At 59.3% G+C, this 18,472-nt stretch overlaps 1 protein-coding gene across 1 annotated transcript; it reads right to left on the bottom strand.

Annotated features, from left to right (window-relative positions):
* Window positions 1–113: 113 nt before the first annotated feature.
* FBF1 (Fas binding factor 1) lies at window positions 114–15,160 on the bottom strand (the record flags this gene model as incomplete). The annotated part of the gene is made up of 29 exons (XM_067308626.1): window positions 114–358; window positions 980–1,083; window positions 1,483–1,615; window positions 1,730–1,867; window positions 2,352–2,528; window positions 3,156–3,341; window positions 3,746–3,868; window positions 4,024–4,142; window positions 4,558–4,697; window positions 5,028–5,135; window positions 5,261–5,467; window positions 5,901–6,001; window positions 6,227–6,361; window positions 6,450–6,494; window positions 7,077–7,135; window positions 7,642–7,736; window positions 8,067–8,144; window positions 8,809–9,207; window positions 9,302–9,404; window positions 9,697–9,830; window positions 10,290–10,443; window positions 11,297–11,416; window positions 12,044–12,124; window positions 12,609–12,753; window positions 12,966–13,016; window positions 13,341–13,401; window positions 13,838–13,928; window positions 14,380–14,421; window positions 15,118–15,160. Coding segments are annotated over 29 exons (3,456 nt in total), but the record flags the coding sequence as incomplete, so codon positions are not given.
* Window positions 15,161–18,472: the final 3,312 nt, after the last annotated feature.

Raw genomic sequence — 18,472 nt, 5'->3', positions numbered from 1 at the left:
TTGCGTTACTGCAGTCCTGCAGCCACGGCTCTGCCAAGGCGGCTGGCAGCCTTTGGGATGGAGATCAGACAAACAGTGGCTTCAGGGCTCACAGGGAAGGATTTCACACTCTGTGAATGCTCAGATGCTTTTTTTAAAAGGGAAGAATGGCAGTTTCTCGGCTGAGAACTGGAATTATTTACTGCTTGTTTTTTTTTTCCCCATGAGTATGGCCCAGCAGCCTACTCTGAGGACAAAGCCAGTCCCTCGGGAAGGATGTGGGGATGCCTTCTCCTCAGGCTGACAGAGATGAAGTGTTGTAGGATGCCTTCTTCAGGGTCTCCAGGAAGAACTGCTCATCTTCCAAGAAATCACGATCCTGAGGAGAGAGGAGGCAGGATGGGAAGGGTGCCACAGAGCGCCTGGGAAATGGGGTCCTAGGCTGGGGTGTCACTCATGGGCGAGGGAAGTATCCCAAGCCCTCCCTCACACAGCGAGCACGAGGACAGCTACCCAGCCATGGCCTGTTAGCTCACGCTTTGAGTGAGACCCATGGAGGAAGCCTCAAACAACCTCCTTGCCTGGGGAAGGACCCACTAGGGACACAGAGGACTGATAGAGAAGGAAGCTGATGGGAAAGGATGGAGGGATTAATGAAGCCAGAGTCCAGGAGAGCTGATGTTTCCCACTGAGGGATGGAGTAAGGAGAGGGGCTACCCCACTTAGACAAGGACACTATCAGTGAACCCGAGACAAGCTGTGAGCATTTGCTAGTCCTTGCTTCTGGTATCACTCATCCTCCTCTAGGTATAGCAGAGAAACGTGGAGCTGTTGCCTTCTGCAAGCCCTCCCCAGCCCAGCACAGATTCATGGCTCAGCAACGATCTTAGGAGACACCCCACGCTCTCTGGCTGTTAGGCCTGAATCTGGCTTCATGCAGTCCTGCTCCCTCATGGCTGGTCTGAACCCCCTTCCAGCCCCAGTCTCCCTGCTGGCTCACCTGTTGGGCCCTGTGCTTCAGCAGCAGCAGTTTGGCGTAGAGCTCCGACGGGCCTGCCGTGCCCGGGCTGTCCCTGCTACCGCCTGGGTTGCGCCTAGGGAATGCTGTGATAGGAGGCGGAAAGCCTGGTATGAGAGCTTGAGCATGCAGCAACGCTGCCATCAGAAAAAATATGGACGGACACACTGGCGCATCCTTGTTTTGTTGCCTGTGTGCCCCTGCAGTGGGATCTGTCCCAGCCTCCCAGACCAGACGGGCTTTAACCTACCCACCTCTTCCCTCCCAGCACCTTGTAACCCATCCTGGCACTGCCCTGGCTCAGAGAGCTCAACTGCGCAACCCTTGCGAGAATGGGGAGGCCAAGGCCAACACAGCTCTGAGGTTTATATATGGGGGAAGTAAAACAGCCCCCAGAAATGTCCCAACCTTCCTGAAGAGTGAAATGAGAGCATGGTTGCCCTATGGTTTGCTCCTTGCCATCAGCAGCATGCAGGAGCTCTTACACAGCGTGCTGGAGAGGCCCTTGGCAGGGGTGCTGATGTCCTGGGCTGTGGTCAGCAGCAGCGTGGGGGTGTTTGGCAGCTCTTCGCGTAGCTGCTGGAGCTGTCTCCTCTGGAGAGCCATGCTCAGCCGCTCCTGCCCCGACCCCGGGAGAAAGGGAGAGAGAGAGAGAGAGAGGCCCTTGGTAAAGGTTCAGGCCCTCGGCATGGTGGCCTGAGGCCAAGAGGGGAAGGTGAGGGGGGGGATTGCCTGATGCAGATGCTGCTCCTGCTGCTTCAGCTGCTCCAGGTTCTGCTGCATGACCCGCAGTCTGGCCTGGTGCTCAGACTCTACCCTGCGGGCCTCCCGCAGCGCTCGCTCCCCTTCCTCGCACTTCTGGGCTGAGAGCTGCAAGGCAGAGCGGCTGGGCAGGAGGGCGACGGAGACCCTCACTGCCCCGGGGCAGCTGCCGAGGCTCCTTCGCACATTCTCTTATTCCCCTCTCGAGCTGCTCCAGCTCCACTTTCTCTCTGCTGGTACCATTCCAGCAAGAGCTGCCCAAAGGGGGTCTGTGCCTGTCCCCTGTGCCTTCCCTGCTGCAAAAGCATCAGGTTCCCACAGGGGACGAGGATGACGCAGCCGTTGCCACCATCATCACCCCCTCCGGTACCTCAGTGTAAGCAGGGATCAGAGCTCCCTGCTGGGGAGATATCGCTGTCACGTGGCACAGCTGGGGATGGCAGCATTGTCCCTTGTCCACAGCCACACATGGACCAGCAGCCAAGCTGGGGTTTCACACCCCTCCTGAGGTCATGGATCCTAAGCCAGGGCTGTCCTGGGCACAGCTGTGCCCCACAGAGCTGCGAGCTGCAGCACGGATGCTCCTGCTTACCTTGCTCATGGTGTCGATCTCCTCCACCCGCTGCCGGATGTGCAGTGCAGCTCCGTTCACCTTCTCCTTCTCCAGCCTCAGCTCCTGCCAGGCCTGGTCCAGCAGCTCCCTGTCCCTCGCCAGCTGCTCTTCCTTGGCCTTCAGCTCGCTGGCCCAGATCTTCAGCTCTGCCTGCTCCTAGGGTGAGCAGGGGGGGTGAGAGATGGGTTACCTGCCCTGTCCCGGCCACTATCCCACATCTTCCCTAGTGATGGGAGAGATCTGCCCCTGCTGAGCTCCTGGTGCTGGCAGACTGGCTTTGGGGTGCAGAGCAATGCCACCAGGTATTGAAGTGGTGCCCCCATCCACCTCCCCATGGGGACCAGGGCCTGGCAGAGCTGAGGGTGTACAGACAGACACATGCACTCCTTCCCTGGAAAGGAAGGATCTCCTCACCAGATTGTACACCCTAAAGCATGCTCAAGCCACAGCAGTAGAAGTGTTCAGCCTTGATGGTTACCCGACTTTGGACATTCACAATGGAGGCGACTGTGCCTGGTCTGGCTGCCGAAACTCCTCACAGCCAAGGGGGAAGAGACAGATGTGATTGATGCTAAAAGTCAACATCTAAAACAGGCCAAGGGAGCTGCCCTTGGAATCGCCATGGTCTGTTTCTCACCACTGGCCCCATGTGATGTGTCCATTTTAAACATCTGAAGCCAGGTCTGACTTTCTCCCTGCTTTTCTGCAAGCAGGACCCATCAGGGAGCCCAGCTGCCTGCCCAGCAGTACTGGATGCTGCGGGCAGGGGCTCTGCCGCGGTACCTTGGCGAGGCTCATGATGGTGCCCTCTCTCTGGGAGTCCCTTTGCAGGGCCCGGTCCATGTCACGCTCCAGTCGCTCCTTGCTCAGCTGCTGCTGGGTGTGAAACTCGGCCCACTCGGCTGACAGCTTCCGGCGCTCCTCCGAGCACTTCTGCATCACCAACTTCTGCTCCTCCAGCAACGCGCTCTGGGAGAGTGATGCAAAAGAGAGCGAGAGCCCTGAGTCCCGTGGTCGCAGGATTTTCTCCTCTAACCCATCTCTGCCACTAACTCCCATGCAATGTCTACAGGCTGGTCAAGTCTGGGGCACCAGGCATGAGCTCTGCGTGGGGAACTCAGGCCTCGTGCTCCTCGGCAGCCGGCCTGCACCATGTGCACACGCAGCAGCCTCTTGCACCCATGTGCCTGATGGTTGATCTGATCTGTGATTCACCAAGTGACCGAGTGTGGGATTGAGGAGGCAGAGGATGGAGCAGAGAGGAGGGATGTTCTAGCCCAGAACCCAGCTCTTTCCTCCACCGTGCACCACAGTGCAGCCCTGGTTGGACTCTTGAGACATCTGAAAAGTGCCTGGAGACGTCTGCGTCTCACCTTCGCCCTCTCCAGCTCTGCCCGCTCCATGGAGAGCTGCTGGGTCATGACTCTCCGCTGCTCCTCCAGCGAGCGCTGCAGCGATTCCACCTTGGATTGCTCTGCCGTTGCCCTCCACCGCTCCTGGGCCCAGAGACAAAGGGGGCATGGACACAACTCATGGGCTCCAGGCCAGACCTGGGATCCTCAGCCTGCCCCAGCTCCAGCCTGCCTGCATGGAGGATGGTCCTACAGTAGCCATGGGGCCAGCACGGGCAGAGGACACCATGCAGGCTCACCTGCTCCAGCAGCCGAGTCTGCTCACCCAGCCTCGCCTCCATTTTGGCGATAATCTCCTGGAGTCGGCTCCGCTCTTCCTCCATGTCTCTCTGCTGCTGTGACAGCCTGTCCTGGAGCACTGAGGAGAGCGAAGGGCTGGGCTGTGAATGGCAAGGACCCATGGGCCAGTGCGAGCTGTGGGGTGTCCATTCCACCCCACCCCACGCCCACCATGAATCACTGCCACCCTCTGCAGCATCCTCTGTGATGCCAAGGGGAGAACCTCTCTGTCCATAGCACGTTCATGGAAAATCCGTGTGCTTTTGCATTCATCGCCTGCTGCACATCCCCGGGACATTGTTTTGTAAGGGGCAGACCCCAAGATGTCTCATGACCATGGCAAGCAGGCAGGGCTTAGCCAGCCCAGGCTCAGCCAGCCTGGGCTCCTTAGCCAACCTACCATGGGGGCACCATCCCTAATGTTGGTGCCTCCCCCCATCCCAGGTGTCCTCAGGACCCTGGGGCCGTTTTGGCACCGGGAAGGGCAGACGTACCCTTGAGCTGCCTGTCACGCTGCTGGGCCCCCATGGCCAGCTCCTGGGAGGTGGTGTGGTGTGTGGCCTCCACCCGGTGCGAGAGGTCCTGCAGGTCACTGGAGAACTTCTCCATCTGCTCGATGATGCCGTTCAGAGACCTGCAGAGAGGCCACCTGTGGGGAACGTGCTTCATCCCACCGCCCTGAGTCTTTCCCAGTTGCAACAAAGCGGAAACAAGATGTAGCTGCTCCTCAGGGGAGCACCGATGGGTTGGGGTTGGTTTGGTGCTGAGGGCATATTAGTCCTCAAACCAGGGACATCTGTGTAGGTTCCATACTGTCTCCCCAGCGAAAGCCACGGATGCAAGGGGCAGCAAGCGGTGGAAGAGGGCAAGAACCCTGCTCCTGTGGACTGAAGTCAGTTCCCTGTGGGACAGGAAATGCAGCGGCTGGGGCCCAATGCGAGGAGACTGCACGGGCCACTGGTACCTGGTGTGTGAAGTGGCGCTGGTCACTGCATCGATCTCCTGGTCTTTCAGCCTCTTCAGCCGCTGGAGCTGCTCTTCGTGGTCTTTGCGCATCTCCTGGACAGATGTCCTGCAGGACCCGGGGGAAGTTCGTTTTATCTTTCCTTTCCCAGGGCCCCCAAACCATTGCTTGGGTCCTTCACTGAGACGGGGCCCCACGCGGGTGCTGCCGGTGCAGCTTCGTGCCCTGCTCACCTCTGCAGCTCCTGCAGGTGCTGCAGCTCCTGCATGCTCTGCTGCTCCAGCGCCGCCAGCTGCTGCTGGTGCCGCGCCAGCAGCTCTGCCCGCACCTGCTCTGCGGCCTGGCTCTGCGACACCAGCTGTGCTGCCAGCTGCTCCTTTTCCTGCCGCAGCCGCTCTTCCCGCTGCCCATAGGTCTCCTCCACCACCTTCACCCGGCTCCTGCCCGAAGAAAGCCCATGATGGGGTTTCATGGCAATACCTGGTGCTCCCCATCCAAAGCGCACCCAGGGCTTTGGCATGCAAATGGGTGCTGTTGTGTGCCTGGGGAAACTGAGGCACGGGGCGATTTGCTCTCTGCAGTCTGAGTCCTGATTTCTCACGCTACTACCTGTGAGGTACCCTGATTTGAAGCTTGCTGGCAGTGGGACTAGTCTCTCCTCCTTGCCACCTGTGGGACAGCGTTGGTGAGAGCAGACCTCCACCTCAGGTCTCCCCCGGGACTGCTCTCCACCCCACCAGCGTCAATGGGGCTATGTGCCTGCCTGCCCTGGGGATGGATTTGGGGAGCTCCCCAGTGCTCCCACCCCAGGGAGTGCCAGCAGGGCGGTAGGCGAGGACACGACACAGGAGAGGAGAGGAGAGGACCCCGTACCTGTGTGCACTCTCGAGGAGATCCAAGTCCTCCTGGTGTCGCTGCTGGAGACTCTCCAGCAACAGTTTCTGCTGCGTTCGCTCCAGTTCCAGTGTTCGGACCTGCGGGGCACCCAGGGGAGAAGGTCCTTGTGCCACCCTGGGAACATGTGTCCTCCCGTCCAGCCTGGCATGGGGACAGAGCTCCCAAAGCAGGACTCGGCAGCCTCAGGCACCTCTGGCCGGTGAGGTTTCTCCCCTCTCTCCAGCCATCCCGATGCTGTTTGGAGCAGACAACTCCTCTCCTCCCCCTGGGTCCCCTGTCCAGCCCCCTGCGACAGGGCTCACCTGGCTCTCCAGCTCTGCCACGCGGGCCTGGGCACTGAGCAGCGCTGCCTGATAGCCCGCTCCGTCCTCGGAGAACTGGGCTGCGGGAGCCCCCGGCCCCTTCATGTGCAGCGAGCCCAGGGCCAGTGGCCCAACCTGTGGGATGGAGAGAGAAGACCAAGGCCTCAGGACCAGCAGCTTTGCAGCGTGGCCAGCAGACCCTGTGGAAATACGTGTCCCTCACCTGCGGCTGTGGTGCTGCTGGGAGATGTGTCCTGGGGACGGCAGCCTGTGGAGGTGCAAGGATGCTCTCAGGCCTTGGGCTGAGCCCAGCTCTGCGAGAAGTCTCCTTCTAGCTGGGGAATGGTCACCACCCTGAGCTGCTGTGGCCTCTCTTCTCCTGCCCTTCTCCAGCCTGACTCCACTGCTAAACTCAGTCCCTTCTCCCCCAGTGACGCCCCAGGAGGCCCTACCCCAGGCACAGGCATGCTGGGCTTTTCCTTGCCAGGGACGAGTGCAAGGATAAGACCATGAATCCCCTGGGACAGCATGTGTGTCCTGCCACAAGGGCAGAGCAAGGAGGCCCAGCTAGGCTAGAAACGGAGACTTCAAGGACCAAGCACGAATTCCCCTCTCTTTCAAAGGCTTTGATTCCCCTTCAGTTCCCTAGAAACAATCTTAGGGCGTGTTCACCCCAATATTGGGGAAAACCAGCTGAAGGAAAAGTCCGTCATCAACTGGAGCCTCTGTTGCTTTATTAATATAATATATAAATATGCCTGGGGCACTATGTAAATGCTGCTCAGTGATGCTCGTGATCGCCACCTCGGTCCTGCACCTCTCGCAGGGAGCATGGGCCCAACAGACCTACCTGAGCGAGTGGGGCAGGACCTGGCATCTCCTGCTGTCCCGGGAATAAGGCTGCAGGAGCTGAAAATTCAACGTGCCCATGATTCAGACATGGCAATGGGAATGGGGGAGGCTGGTTGCCCTAAGCCACTTTTAGGGGATGTTGAGCTGGTGCATGGGCTCAGCCAGGGCAGGGCTCCTGCCAGCACGTGGCACTAACGGGATGAGTGTCAGGGCAGTGGGAGGTGATGAGGGGGGAGAAAAAGGACAGCAAAGTTGGGAGCTCATCCCACACCACCCATCGCTTGGAGAGGGCAAGTCTTTGCAGCTCTCTGAGACCACAAAGGCTGTGCTGCAGGAGCTCGGGGCAGCATTTTGGAGCCACAGCGCACCCCGGGACACCATCCCCACCCTGCCATGAAATGGGGACAGCAGGATCCTGCAGCTCAGCAGCCTGCTCCGCCACCAGCTGGCCAGATCCTGGGCAGCCTTCGCGTGGCCAAGGGCCACCCCGTGGCTCCTGCTGGTTTCTTTGGAGGGATCCTCTGCCTATTGCTGCCCGAACCCATCTGCCCCGTGAAACGCACCCAGGGCGCTGGCGTCTCCAGCGGGATCCTCCTTTCTGGACTCTGGTGGGAGAGCTGAGGCTTTTTTTGGGGCGCTGAGCCGGGGAACGGGGTGCCTGCATGGGCATAGACATGGATGAATGATGCACAGCAATGTCACAGCATGGGGAGAGGCGCAGGGACGTTCCCCTGCGCATGCCCGTGATCTCCTCGAGCTGGGCATTGCCCTAAGTTTAGAGCTTGGCTTTTCCATCATGAGCAGAAGGGGAAGAGCCAGTCAAAAGCGCTGGTGCTTCAAAGCTGCCTTCCCTCCCCGTTACGGAGGCGCCAAGCCAGCACAGTTGCTGCTGGCTACCAGCTCTCCCCACTCCCCATCTCACCCACGTGGCTGCTTTCACAGGAAACCTCTCCTGCGGAGGATGTCCGAAACGCGAGGAAGGCCTTACCCAGAGCCATCCTCACTCGCTGCCGTGCCCTGCGGAGCGGCTGCCTGCGGTGGTGCGCCTGCGGGGGCGGCTGGCTGGCTGCAAGAAAATAACCTCGTACGTGAAAGAGCCACGGAAGTGATGAGCAACGAGATCCTTTCCCCAACACCAGCTGCTCTTTGCAGGGTGACAGCCTCCGTCCTGCTCAGCTGTGGCAGGATTTTGGCTGCAGGTGGAGCAAAGACACCCCAAAACCTCTGTACTGTGTGTTCCTCCCTGCTGCAGCCACCCCTTTCCCCCAGGCAGCGCCAGCCTCAGGTCACACCCTCCCTGCCCAAAACACACGTCTGGCATTGCATCTTTTTGTCTGCAAATTGCCTTCGAGTCCCAGCTGCACGGCACAGGTCTGACTCTGTGTCTGCGTAAGCCCAGATGGGGAGGAGAGGAGTTGCCTAGGACTAAGGGAAATGAAGGCAAAGGGGTGTTGAGGCAGGGCCACGAAGGGCAGTGGGAGCCCCAGCGGAGGAGCTGATTCGAGGCAGCCCCACGGCAGCGTGTGCAATCTCTGCCGCAGCCGGGACAAGGGCCTGGAGGGGTGATGGACTCCAGGCTGGATCAGCCAGCACAAAATCCTGTGTTCTTACCCCAATATGAGACAAAACAGTGTTTAAAATTAGTTCCTTAAATCCAAGCTGAGGATTCCTGAGGGATCCTCAGTGGCCGTCTGCAGAGCGGACGGGAGCAGCCACCAACGTGCCTTTACCTGGTGGCCGAGCGGGGATCCAGCCCTTTGCCCGGTGTCTCCGAGGGCTCAGCACCTCTCTCCTGCGCCTTTGCCTGTGCTTGGGCTTTCTTGCGAGACAAGGCGGCGCTCAGCCAGTTGTCCTCTTCCGGCAGGTCGGGTTTGGCCGCGGGCTCCTCCGCGGCTGGGAGCTGGCTGGTGGGGTCAGGTTGCCCGGCCACGGTGGGGCTCGGGCAGCTCCCCGCGGCACTGGCCTGTGCTGGAGATGGAGGGTCCGAATCCAGAAAATCCTCATCTTTCAAGCCCAGCCAGTCGCCACCAGCCCTGCTGCCCCGCGCGGGGCTCCGGCTGGCTGGAGGAGGAGGGGGTTTGGCGCGTGGGTCCGGCTTCGATTCGCTGGTGCTCTCGGCCGAAAACCTGCTGCGGCGAGAGGGAGTCACGAACCTGCCCGAGAGGGGACACCCCGGCTCAGGGGCAGCACGCCCGGCGGTCAGGCAGACGCACAGCGCGGTACCTCGCGGGCTGCCGCCGCGCCGGCCGGCCCTCGGGCGCCGAGGCCACCGTGGGCTGGTACGCCCCGAAGACGAAATCCTCCTCGTCCCCAGGCTCTTCCTTCTCTGCTCAGACACGCAGCCTCGAGTCAGCACGTTGCAAAGACACCGGCCCTCCTCCTCCTCCTCCTCCTCCTCCCATGCGATTCCCACCGGGATCGCTGCTGCTGGGGAAACGCCGCTGGAAACATCTTCCCTGGCAAGCCGCAAGTGCGGTGCCTTCCCAGCGCGGCTGGGAAAAGCGGTTTCGTTGGGAACGGGCCCACGTTCAACAGCCACCGGGTTACTGAGTATCTCACCCTCCCGCGCCAACGCTGGCACCTCCGCAGACCTTCCCCGCCTCCCCGGCCGGGCTCACCTGGCTGCTTTTGGTATTTCGTATCCAGCTTAAACTCCCTGCGCTCTCCTGTGCCTGGCCGCTCCAGGGCTTTGGCCGCGGAGCCCCGTCCCAGTAACTCGTCCAGCTTGGAGCGGGCTGGACGGAGCTCGTCCCTGCGGGGGACACAGCCGCGGGGGTGTTTCTCGAGACGCAGCCTTGCCAGGGCGTTCCTGCTCTTCCATGCAAAATGAGGCTGCTCTTGCCACTTTTTGCGTATGTTTTTTTTCTAAGCCCTCCGTTTCTAGCATGCCAAGTGCTAAGAAAACCAGCCGTGACCCCTCGCAGCGTGCCTGAGTCTGCAGACAGGCAGCACGAACCTGCGGCAGCGAGGTGCAGCGTGACCGCAGCACAACTCACCAGGCCCCCAGCTCCCCAAGGGAGGGCCCCATCTTTCTACCCTGTATTTGTACAGCGCCATGCACAGCAGCTCCTGGCTCGGACCAGAACCCACTGGAGAAGCTATGAAGTCCTCCAGGACCCCCCACCCTCTTTCCACCCCGCGTGGCCGTCTCATGCACAAGCCATCCCCTGCTTTGCTCCTGCTGCCTTTTTGCAGCCCGGGAACGCCTTACTTGTCTCCCTTCCTCCCCTGCTTTGGGTCTCCTTTCGGGCTATCGCCGAATCCCAGCGCGTCCATCAGGTCATCGCCATCGTCCTCAAACGTGAGCTCCTCCCTCCTGCGGACAGGGGCCGCGGCGTGCCGGGACGGCTGCGGTGCCGGCAGCTCTGCGGATGGTATCACGTGCAGCAACAGTAGGTTTCCTTGGGGCTTTTTTAACAAGAGACCATAGCAGCCCTGCCTGCCCTTTTCTCTCAGGACCATTTACCCAGGCACTTTTAGAACAGTGCTGTTTGGTGCTCAAACCCCCTGGGAAGCGACAAAGTGGCCATGCACTACTTCCCGGGCTGTGGCCGTGCACCCACTGCTGGGACGTTGCTGGATGTCACCGACACCGGCGTTTCCAGCTTTGGTGACCACCAGGAGCTTTGTAGCCCTGCAAATTCCTGCCCTCCAAAAGTCCCCGCTCCCTCAATGCGCCTTGGTCCTTGCCCTAACCCAGCAGCTGCTGCTCGTGTCCATCCCTGCAGCAGACTGGACTTACTGGGGCATGGGGAGGCTCGGGGGGACTCTCAGGCCCTTCCCGTTATCATCCCAGCTGCAGGGACGAGGGGGCCGGGTGCTTGTAAGAGCCACAGAGCAGCTGGATCCAACCTGGAGGCATGCTGGCTGGGCTTTGGTGGGGACTGGAGATGCTCTTAGCCACTCCAACCCTGACCCAGCAAACTTGTCCTCATTTGGCACCATGCAAAACAGGCTGGGTGAAGTCAAAGGTAAGATTTGACCTTGCCCGGAAGGAAAGATCACTTCTGTAATCTGCAGCCCACTGGAAATATCAAGCATGCAGTGAGCTGCCCGACAATTAACCCCGTTACAGAGTTGCTCTACAAACATTCACACTGGTTAATAAGAGATGGGACCAGCTGGCTTTCAACCGAACCAGTTGGACCTCACCCAAACTAATCCAGGCTCCTTATTCATTTAATACAAATGGGATGCAGAACATCCCTACTTACTTACCTTTCTCTTTGCTCAGTTCTAGTTTTTTCGCAGAGCTATTTTCAGTGCCGGATGGGGTTGGCTTCTTGGGAGCATTTTGTTCCTCATCAGATAAAAGCCCTGCCAAAGGATCATCTAAATCTAGGAATTTCCCCGTAGGGAAAAAAAAAGGAGAATTAAAAAAGAAAACAAACAAACAAAACCCCCCAAACCTCAAAACCCAAACACATCATTTAGAAGAACTCCCATTCTGCACTAAGCCAAGCTCTAACCCTGTCACATGCCCATGGGGACAACAGGGATCAGATCTGCCTCGCTCAGAGCAGTGGCAAGAGGGAAACCAACCCCAGTGCTTGTACTGGTGCCCAAACTCCGTGGGGCAGCTGGGTTGAGACCTGGGTCCTCTGGGCACTGCCAGGCGTGTGTTGCAATGGGGCCTCAGGTGTAACTTTGACCTCAGCATCACTACTGAGGTCTTCCAGGTGTTCCCCAAATCCCTCTTTGCTGGAGGGCTGCTACCCCTAACGGCGTGAACGCGGGTTCTGCAGGGATCTAGGGCGCCCTCGAGTCTCTCTGCACTTCATACACTCAATAGTTATGTTTCTGTGGGATTAAGATTGGAACTGGTGTTGCAGGGGTGAAAGACTCTGTAACTCATTAACCATCCAAGCCTTCAGCCAACGCGAGAGGCAAGCTACGGGCAAACAGCAAGGCCAGAGTCCGCAGCTGCCCCAGGTACCTGCTCATGGACCTGGAGTGAGAACCTACCTTCAAAGTTAAATTTCTTGTACTGCCGGGAAGTGGGGGGAGATGAGAGTGGCTTCTTTTCCATTGCAGGTGCAGACTCCCCTAGAAAGAGGGGCCACGCTCAGAGACAGAGTTGCCCCTGTCTCCCCGCCGGCCGACGGCTGCTTCCCTCCCAGGCGCCCCCGACAAGCACGTGCTGTGACACAAAGTCCACCTGAGGCCTCAGAGGCTGAAGGTTCCTCTGGAGGGGCCTCCTTGCGAGCAGGAAAGGAGAAGAGGGTCTCGGGAAGAGCAGAACAAGCTGGGGATGGGCTTATCATAAACACAACCCCTCTGGGTCTCCTTCCACCTGCATCCAGCTGATCTCACTAGAAATGCTTGTCGCATCACGTTGAGAGGCCAGGTGAGGACTCAAGCACTGGGCACCACACATAGCCAGAATAAAACTCTTTGCCTGTGATAGCCCCAAAAGGGATCAGGGAAAGGATTTTAGGGAACAAAACCACTTTTTGCTCCCTATCTTAGATGAAAATGTCTCATGCACATTTGCAGTCAAGCTGGGAGAAGAGGAGACTCTCCTTTTTACCTTTCTCAGGAGTTAGCAGCTTCTCTGCAGTTTTTACTGCTCCTCCCGCGGGGTCGCATTTCTCGGGGCCTTTCGCAGTCATTTTCCCTGGCCCTGAACTGGGTTTTGATATTCCCAGGAGATCCGCTTCCATGTCATCCATGTCCTGGAAAGCAACAGGACGCAGATGGGAGCAGGGTGGACGCTGCCACCTCCCCGGGGCCGCTTCCCCGCCAGTGCGCTGCCACCTGCCCCGACCCGCGTTCGCAGAGCTCGGCTCTACGGGGAAGGATTTCCAAGAGGGCGCCGAGCCGGGCTCCCCATCACGCCCGCTCGCAGCGCGCGTGGGGCTGAGGTGATGGGTATTTGTGCGCTTACCTTCAGGGTTTGCAGCACAGCCTGCGGGTCGGCGTCCGAGACATCGGATCCCTGCGTGCCAGGGTGGGGAGAGGTCAGATGGACGGATGGACAGGCTTCGGGGACACCTCGCCCCAGAGGCATTCACTGGCACCTTCCCTTGGCTTCGCTCCATCCCATCCGGGGCACCGGGAAGCCCTTCTCCCACCATCCCCCCACTCCCCCTCCCATCTTCCCAGCTCTGCGGTGATCCTGGAGAAGGGTTGCTTCTTCAACCACATTTCAAGGTTCATCCCTGCTGTCCCACCACTGACTTTGATGGAGCGACGCCAGGGGCAAGCTGGGCCCAGTGAGGTCATTGGGACACCCAGGCTCTCTCCCAAAATTCAGGCTCACCTCCGCAGCTTCAATGTCCTCGGCAGGGAGTTTGCTGAAGAAATCATCCTCCAGGAAGGACCTGTGACATGAGCCTGGGGTTGGGAATGTCGCACCAGCGCTTGCCAAGGTGCGGGGAGACGCCAGCCCGGGCAGCACCTGGCTGTGTGCCACCCTGGGAACCCTGGTCACCCACCGCTGATGGGACAGCCGGGCCAGGATGGGTGGGGGGATGCGGTGGGGACCACACAGCCACCCCACGGCAGCCGTGTCGCACAACACGGGAACACGCACCCATCTGACAGGGCTAAAATAGCGTTAGGAAAACTGCCACCAGGGCTAGGACTGTTATATTTAGATGAACAACCATTATAAAGGAGATTTACAGAAGATACGCAGGGCCGGGGGACACCCGACCCCTGCTGGAAAGCTGCAGGCCAAGGACGGGGCAGGGCAGAAGGACTTAGGGAGCACAGACAGATCTCCAGACAAGAGGGACGTGTTTGAGAGCCACTCACTTCTTGCTGGCCAGGGAGCTGGTGCCCCTGGCTCTCCCACCGCTGCCCCCGGCTGGCTGGGAAGCTCTGGCAGATTTAACTGGGGTTTCATCTGGAAACAAGGTAGGGAGAGATTAAGATGCTGGATTTAGGCGTATTCCTGACCTAAGCACTCCAAAGTGGGATTTGCTGTCTCCTTACGGGCCCCAGGGGCTTTTAATTGGAGATGAACCTCGTGCTGCCTCCCCAAGCCCATGTCCAGCCTGCTCAGTGGCCTCTCGGACGCTGGGGACCCCGCTCTGCTCCCTGCTTCGCCCTCCCTGGCTACGGGAGCCAGTTTCAGATTGAACGGGTGGAAAGGGAAGGGACTGTTTGTCCTGTCCATCCCGCGGGGATATGAGAGCGAAAGCCCTGGGCCGGGAGAAGCTCATTCATAACTTGTTGCAAAGGAGCCCGAGGGCTGGGCACTGCAGAGCTGCCGGAGCAGCACCTCCTGCTCCCAGGCAAGGAGTTACGGAGCACAAGGACACCACCCCGCCCGCTGCAGAGAAGGTGCATTTTACCGTCGTATCCGAGGAGGTCGCCCAGCACGTCATCGATGGAGTCTGGAACGAGACAGAGCGAAGGTGCGGGGGCAGGCGAGCTCGCCGGGCCGGGGCAGGAGAGCCCCCAGCTCGGCTGCCGCTTGCTCTTCCAAAACCTGCCAAGTGCAAGGTCTGGTCTGCAGCGTCGTTAGCGTGAGGCCTCCCGACCGGTCCGGAGGGAGCGTCCTTCAGCTTCGGCAGGGCCGGAACTTGAGCCAGGGTTTTGCGGACAGAAGATCTAGCTTCACTTAGCCAGAAACGAGACCTCTTCCTCATCGAGCGCTCAAGCTGCTTTGCGCTCGGCTGCTGGCCACAAGCAGCGCTGGAAACACCTGCGAGCTCTCGTGCTGCAGCACTGAGGAGCCCCTGGGCCCCCCCAAAAGCTCTGCTGCAGCGTGAGGGGCTGCAAGAGGCTGACAGCCTCTAGGCAAGGCGTTTTGGGGGGAAAACTGAAATAGGTATGTTTATATTCTCCCCTGGATTTGGGAAGGTCCCCAAGACAGGACCCCGATAAGCAAGTCCACTGGATCTGGGAGGCAGGTGAGCGGCGCTGGCTCAGGAGCAACGTGATGAACTTGACGGCAGCGTTGAGCCAAGGGCCTTGAGGCACTTCGGGAGCCAGGATTGCTCTGACCCCCGCGTCCCCCTCCCCTCTGCACCCCCAGCGGATCCCAGCGCTCGAGGACAGCGACAGGAAGAGCGCGCCGGGGCACCTACCTCTTAAACCTTTCCTGGATTTTGCAGCCTGTGGAGAAAGACAAAAAGTCCCCCGTTACAAAATGAAGGGGGTCTGCCCTGCAAAACTCCCTTTTCTGCACGGCACGGTCGGGTACCACCTGGCCCGGGAAGGAAGGCTGTGCCCCAATGAGCCCCCTTGCCGGGGGGATGCTCGACTGCCCCTCTGCAAAGCCGGAGACGGGCTGCCCCAGAGCATCCCCGAGCGCCAGCGAAGCCACCTCCTCCCTGTGCCGTTTGGGACGCGGCATGGGAAACCCAAGGGAAGCACAGAGATGGTTGCAACTTTTGGGAGGCCGGTGAGCAGAGCCCCTCGTGGCCACCAGCTGGGCAGAAGCCTCCAGCCCCAAACGCGTCTTCTGCCTCCAAAAAAAAAAAAACCTCCCCGGAACAACAAGTCTGGATTTCCCAAGCCTCCTCCCTGCCGCCGGGCAGCGCCGCACTCACCATCGGAGGCGTCTGGGCTTTGCGGTGCCCCGGCTGGGAGCACGGGGCCGCTGGCAGCTCCGCCGGCACGCAGCTCCGCCGGCACGGTGCGGCGCAGGGGGTTAACGCCGCTGCTCCCGTGCACGGGAACCTCCTACTCGCGGGCAAGGAAGGTTTCCCGATTCGCTGTTACAGCCGGCAGCGCCTCTGTCGAGAAGATTTCCCTTTCCTGTTCGGGCCTGCCCAGCGCTGCCGCGGCCTCTCGCCAAGCCCAGAACAAGGCTCCATCCGAGTCCCCAGAAGGGCCCACAGTGCCGGCGGCGATTCGCACGGGGACCGCGGCAGGGAGGCCGAGGAACGGAGAGGGGCCAGTACCCCCTGCCCTGCCCCACGTGCCACCCGCAGGGCAGAGCCCGAGGGGCAGCTCCCGCTCTGTCCCAGCTGCTGGGCAAAAGCCCCGGAGGGCCGGGATGCACCGGGGGAGAGAGAAGGAAACTTCTCCTCTCCGGTGCTGGAGCACGTGGAGGACCCCAAACAAGTGGATGGCAGCTGCCCCCAGCGACGAGGGGTGCACGCACCTCCTGGGGTGGGAGCGGGATGAAGCAGCCCCTGGTTTCTGACCGGCCTCCGGGTGCCAGGGCCTCCCTGTCCCCCCCCGCTCTGGTACTTGCTCCCCGCTTCTGCGCTCCGCGGCCCGTTGCCATGGCGCCTGCCCGGCCTGCAGCATCCCGGCGCCACGGCCGCAGCATCCCGGGGCCATGCCCGCCCCGTCCCTGACCGCAGCATCCCGCACCCACGCCTGTGACATCCCTGAGCCGTGCCCACAGTATCCCAGACCTGTGCCCACAGCATCCCGGACACATGCCTGAGCTTTCACAGGTCCGTGCCTGCAGCATTCCGTGCCCGCAGCATCCCGTGCCTGCCGCATCCCTGGACCATGCCGGCAGCATCCCGTGCCTGCTGCATCCCTGGACCATGCCGGCAGCAGCCCCAGGCACCCGCTGCACCAGGGAGGCTGAAGGCCGCAGCTCGCACCGCTGCTCAGCCTGCCAGGCAGGCCCGTCCCTGCGCAGAGCCCTGGGAAATGCAGTCTCCGTGCCAGCCCGGAGGGAGGGATGGGAACTACCGCTCCCAGCGGCAGCTGCCACTGACGGGAACAGGTGCCTCTGCTGCTCCTGCCACAGGGCTCCTGCTTATCCAGGAGTTTTGGAAGCTGGGATGGAAGAATGTGGTTCTACAACTGTGAAATGCAGCTGGAAGTCTAAAATGCCACTTCACAGGCTCTGAAAGCTGGGGAGCAGCTGGGAAAGCCGAGGTGTGGATTAGCATCCGAGGCAGACAGGAACGCGGCTTAGGCCAGCAAGAGCCGTTTCCTCCGGCTCATGCCAGCTGCCCCCGAAACCGCTTTATATGTGCGGTTTTCCCCAAAAGGCTGCAGGCAGCTTCCGATGCCTGAAGGCAGCAGCAGGGTTTGGGGCTGGCCGAGGTGCCCTCCCGGAGGTGGCCGCCGAGGCTGGGAGGGCCAAGCCTGGCTCTGGCACAAGGCATCAGCCCCCTGCCCCGCTGCTGCTGCTTGGGGCAGCTTCAGGTCATTCCAGCAGCATCTCCTGGCTTGACTGGTAAAAAGAGAGCAAGTACCTGCTGCGACTCATTCTCGAGGCGTGCAGAAACCAGTTCAAGCACCCAGCCACCAGGCGTTAGCAACAGGCCAGGAACAGGACAGTTATAGCTTAGTGCTGTTCAAGCTCATCTTCCAGAGCACAGCCCTTGTGCTGCCATGGAAAGGGGACAGCCCCCAGCTTTAACTCAGAGCTTATCAGGAGAAAAATAGCAACTGGATCCAGAAACCTCAAGGATCGACTGTGAATACTCCATTTGGCAACACTTTCTGCATGTCGTAGCTGCTAAAGCTATTGCTGGTAACCCATCCGGGACAAGTTTCTAGCCGAGAGCTACAATCAGTGGCCACCACTCCAAGGGGGCAAGATGCAGCAGATATAACCACAGCAGTCTCTGGAGCAAGGTGCTAAAGCACTGCTCAAAACAACTAACAGGTAACATGAGAAATTCAGATTAAAAGGAAAAAAAAGATTTCTCTCACTTACCAAAGCTGGCTACACAGCGAAGAGCTAGCCAGCCCCACTCCCAAGGCTGGTCCAACCATGTTCATATGTACTTATTTCCAGAAAATTCCTAAGGAAATAGCTGCAAGTCTGGAAACAGCTCTTTGAGATCTTTTATGCTTGGGACACATTTACCAGGTGCTTTCACCTTGTACTCTGCCAGTCTACGGGGGAACACAGGATCCTTGTGAAGTGTTTACAAGAAGGTGGCATTTTTGGAGTCCACCACTCAAGCGAGATTAAAAGTCACTGCCACAGACAGCTTAGTTTCAATACTCTTTGAAGCAATCCACCTTGCTTACAAGTACAACTATTTGACATTCAAATCACCTGAGCTGAAAGAGAATGAACACTTTTGGAAACAGTACCATTACATTTTGTCAAAAGACAGGAGTCCTGACCAGGACACAGGACCCTTTAATAAGAGGGTTGAGACACAGCATTGATAAGCGGCAAGTTGTACCATGTTGTGCCTTTTAGGGAACAGGGCTAATTAGCAGCCAGCTGAAAAAACCCACATACTATTGACCAAATACCAATATAGCAACAAAGTACAGAATTTGCTGTTACATCATCAGTATCTACTTAAACAAACAAAAAAAATCACCCCACCACATAACGGGAACAAATCTAAGAAACGGCTTTTACAGCGGTAAGCTTCTAGTGCCAAAAGCTGCATCGTTAAATCTTTGCTATTGGCAGTGACCAGCTTTTGCTGGCTCATGAACAATAATAATACTGAGTAACATGCCACAAGCAGCTTTGCTCTCTGTCAGTTATATTTTCTG

The sequence above is a fragment of the Apteryx mantelli genome, chromosome 19, assembly GCF_036417845.1.
Source record: "Apteryx mantelli isolate bAptMan1 chromosome 19, bAptMan1.hap1, whole genome shotgun sequence".
NCBI classification, from domain to species: Eukaryota; Metazoa; Chordata; class Aves; order Apterygiformes; family Apterygidae; genus Apteryx; species Apteryx mantelli.
The sequence above is the reverse complement of the archived record's forward strand: the minus strand, read 5'-3'. Positions and strand labels throughout refer to the sequence as shown.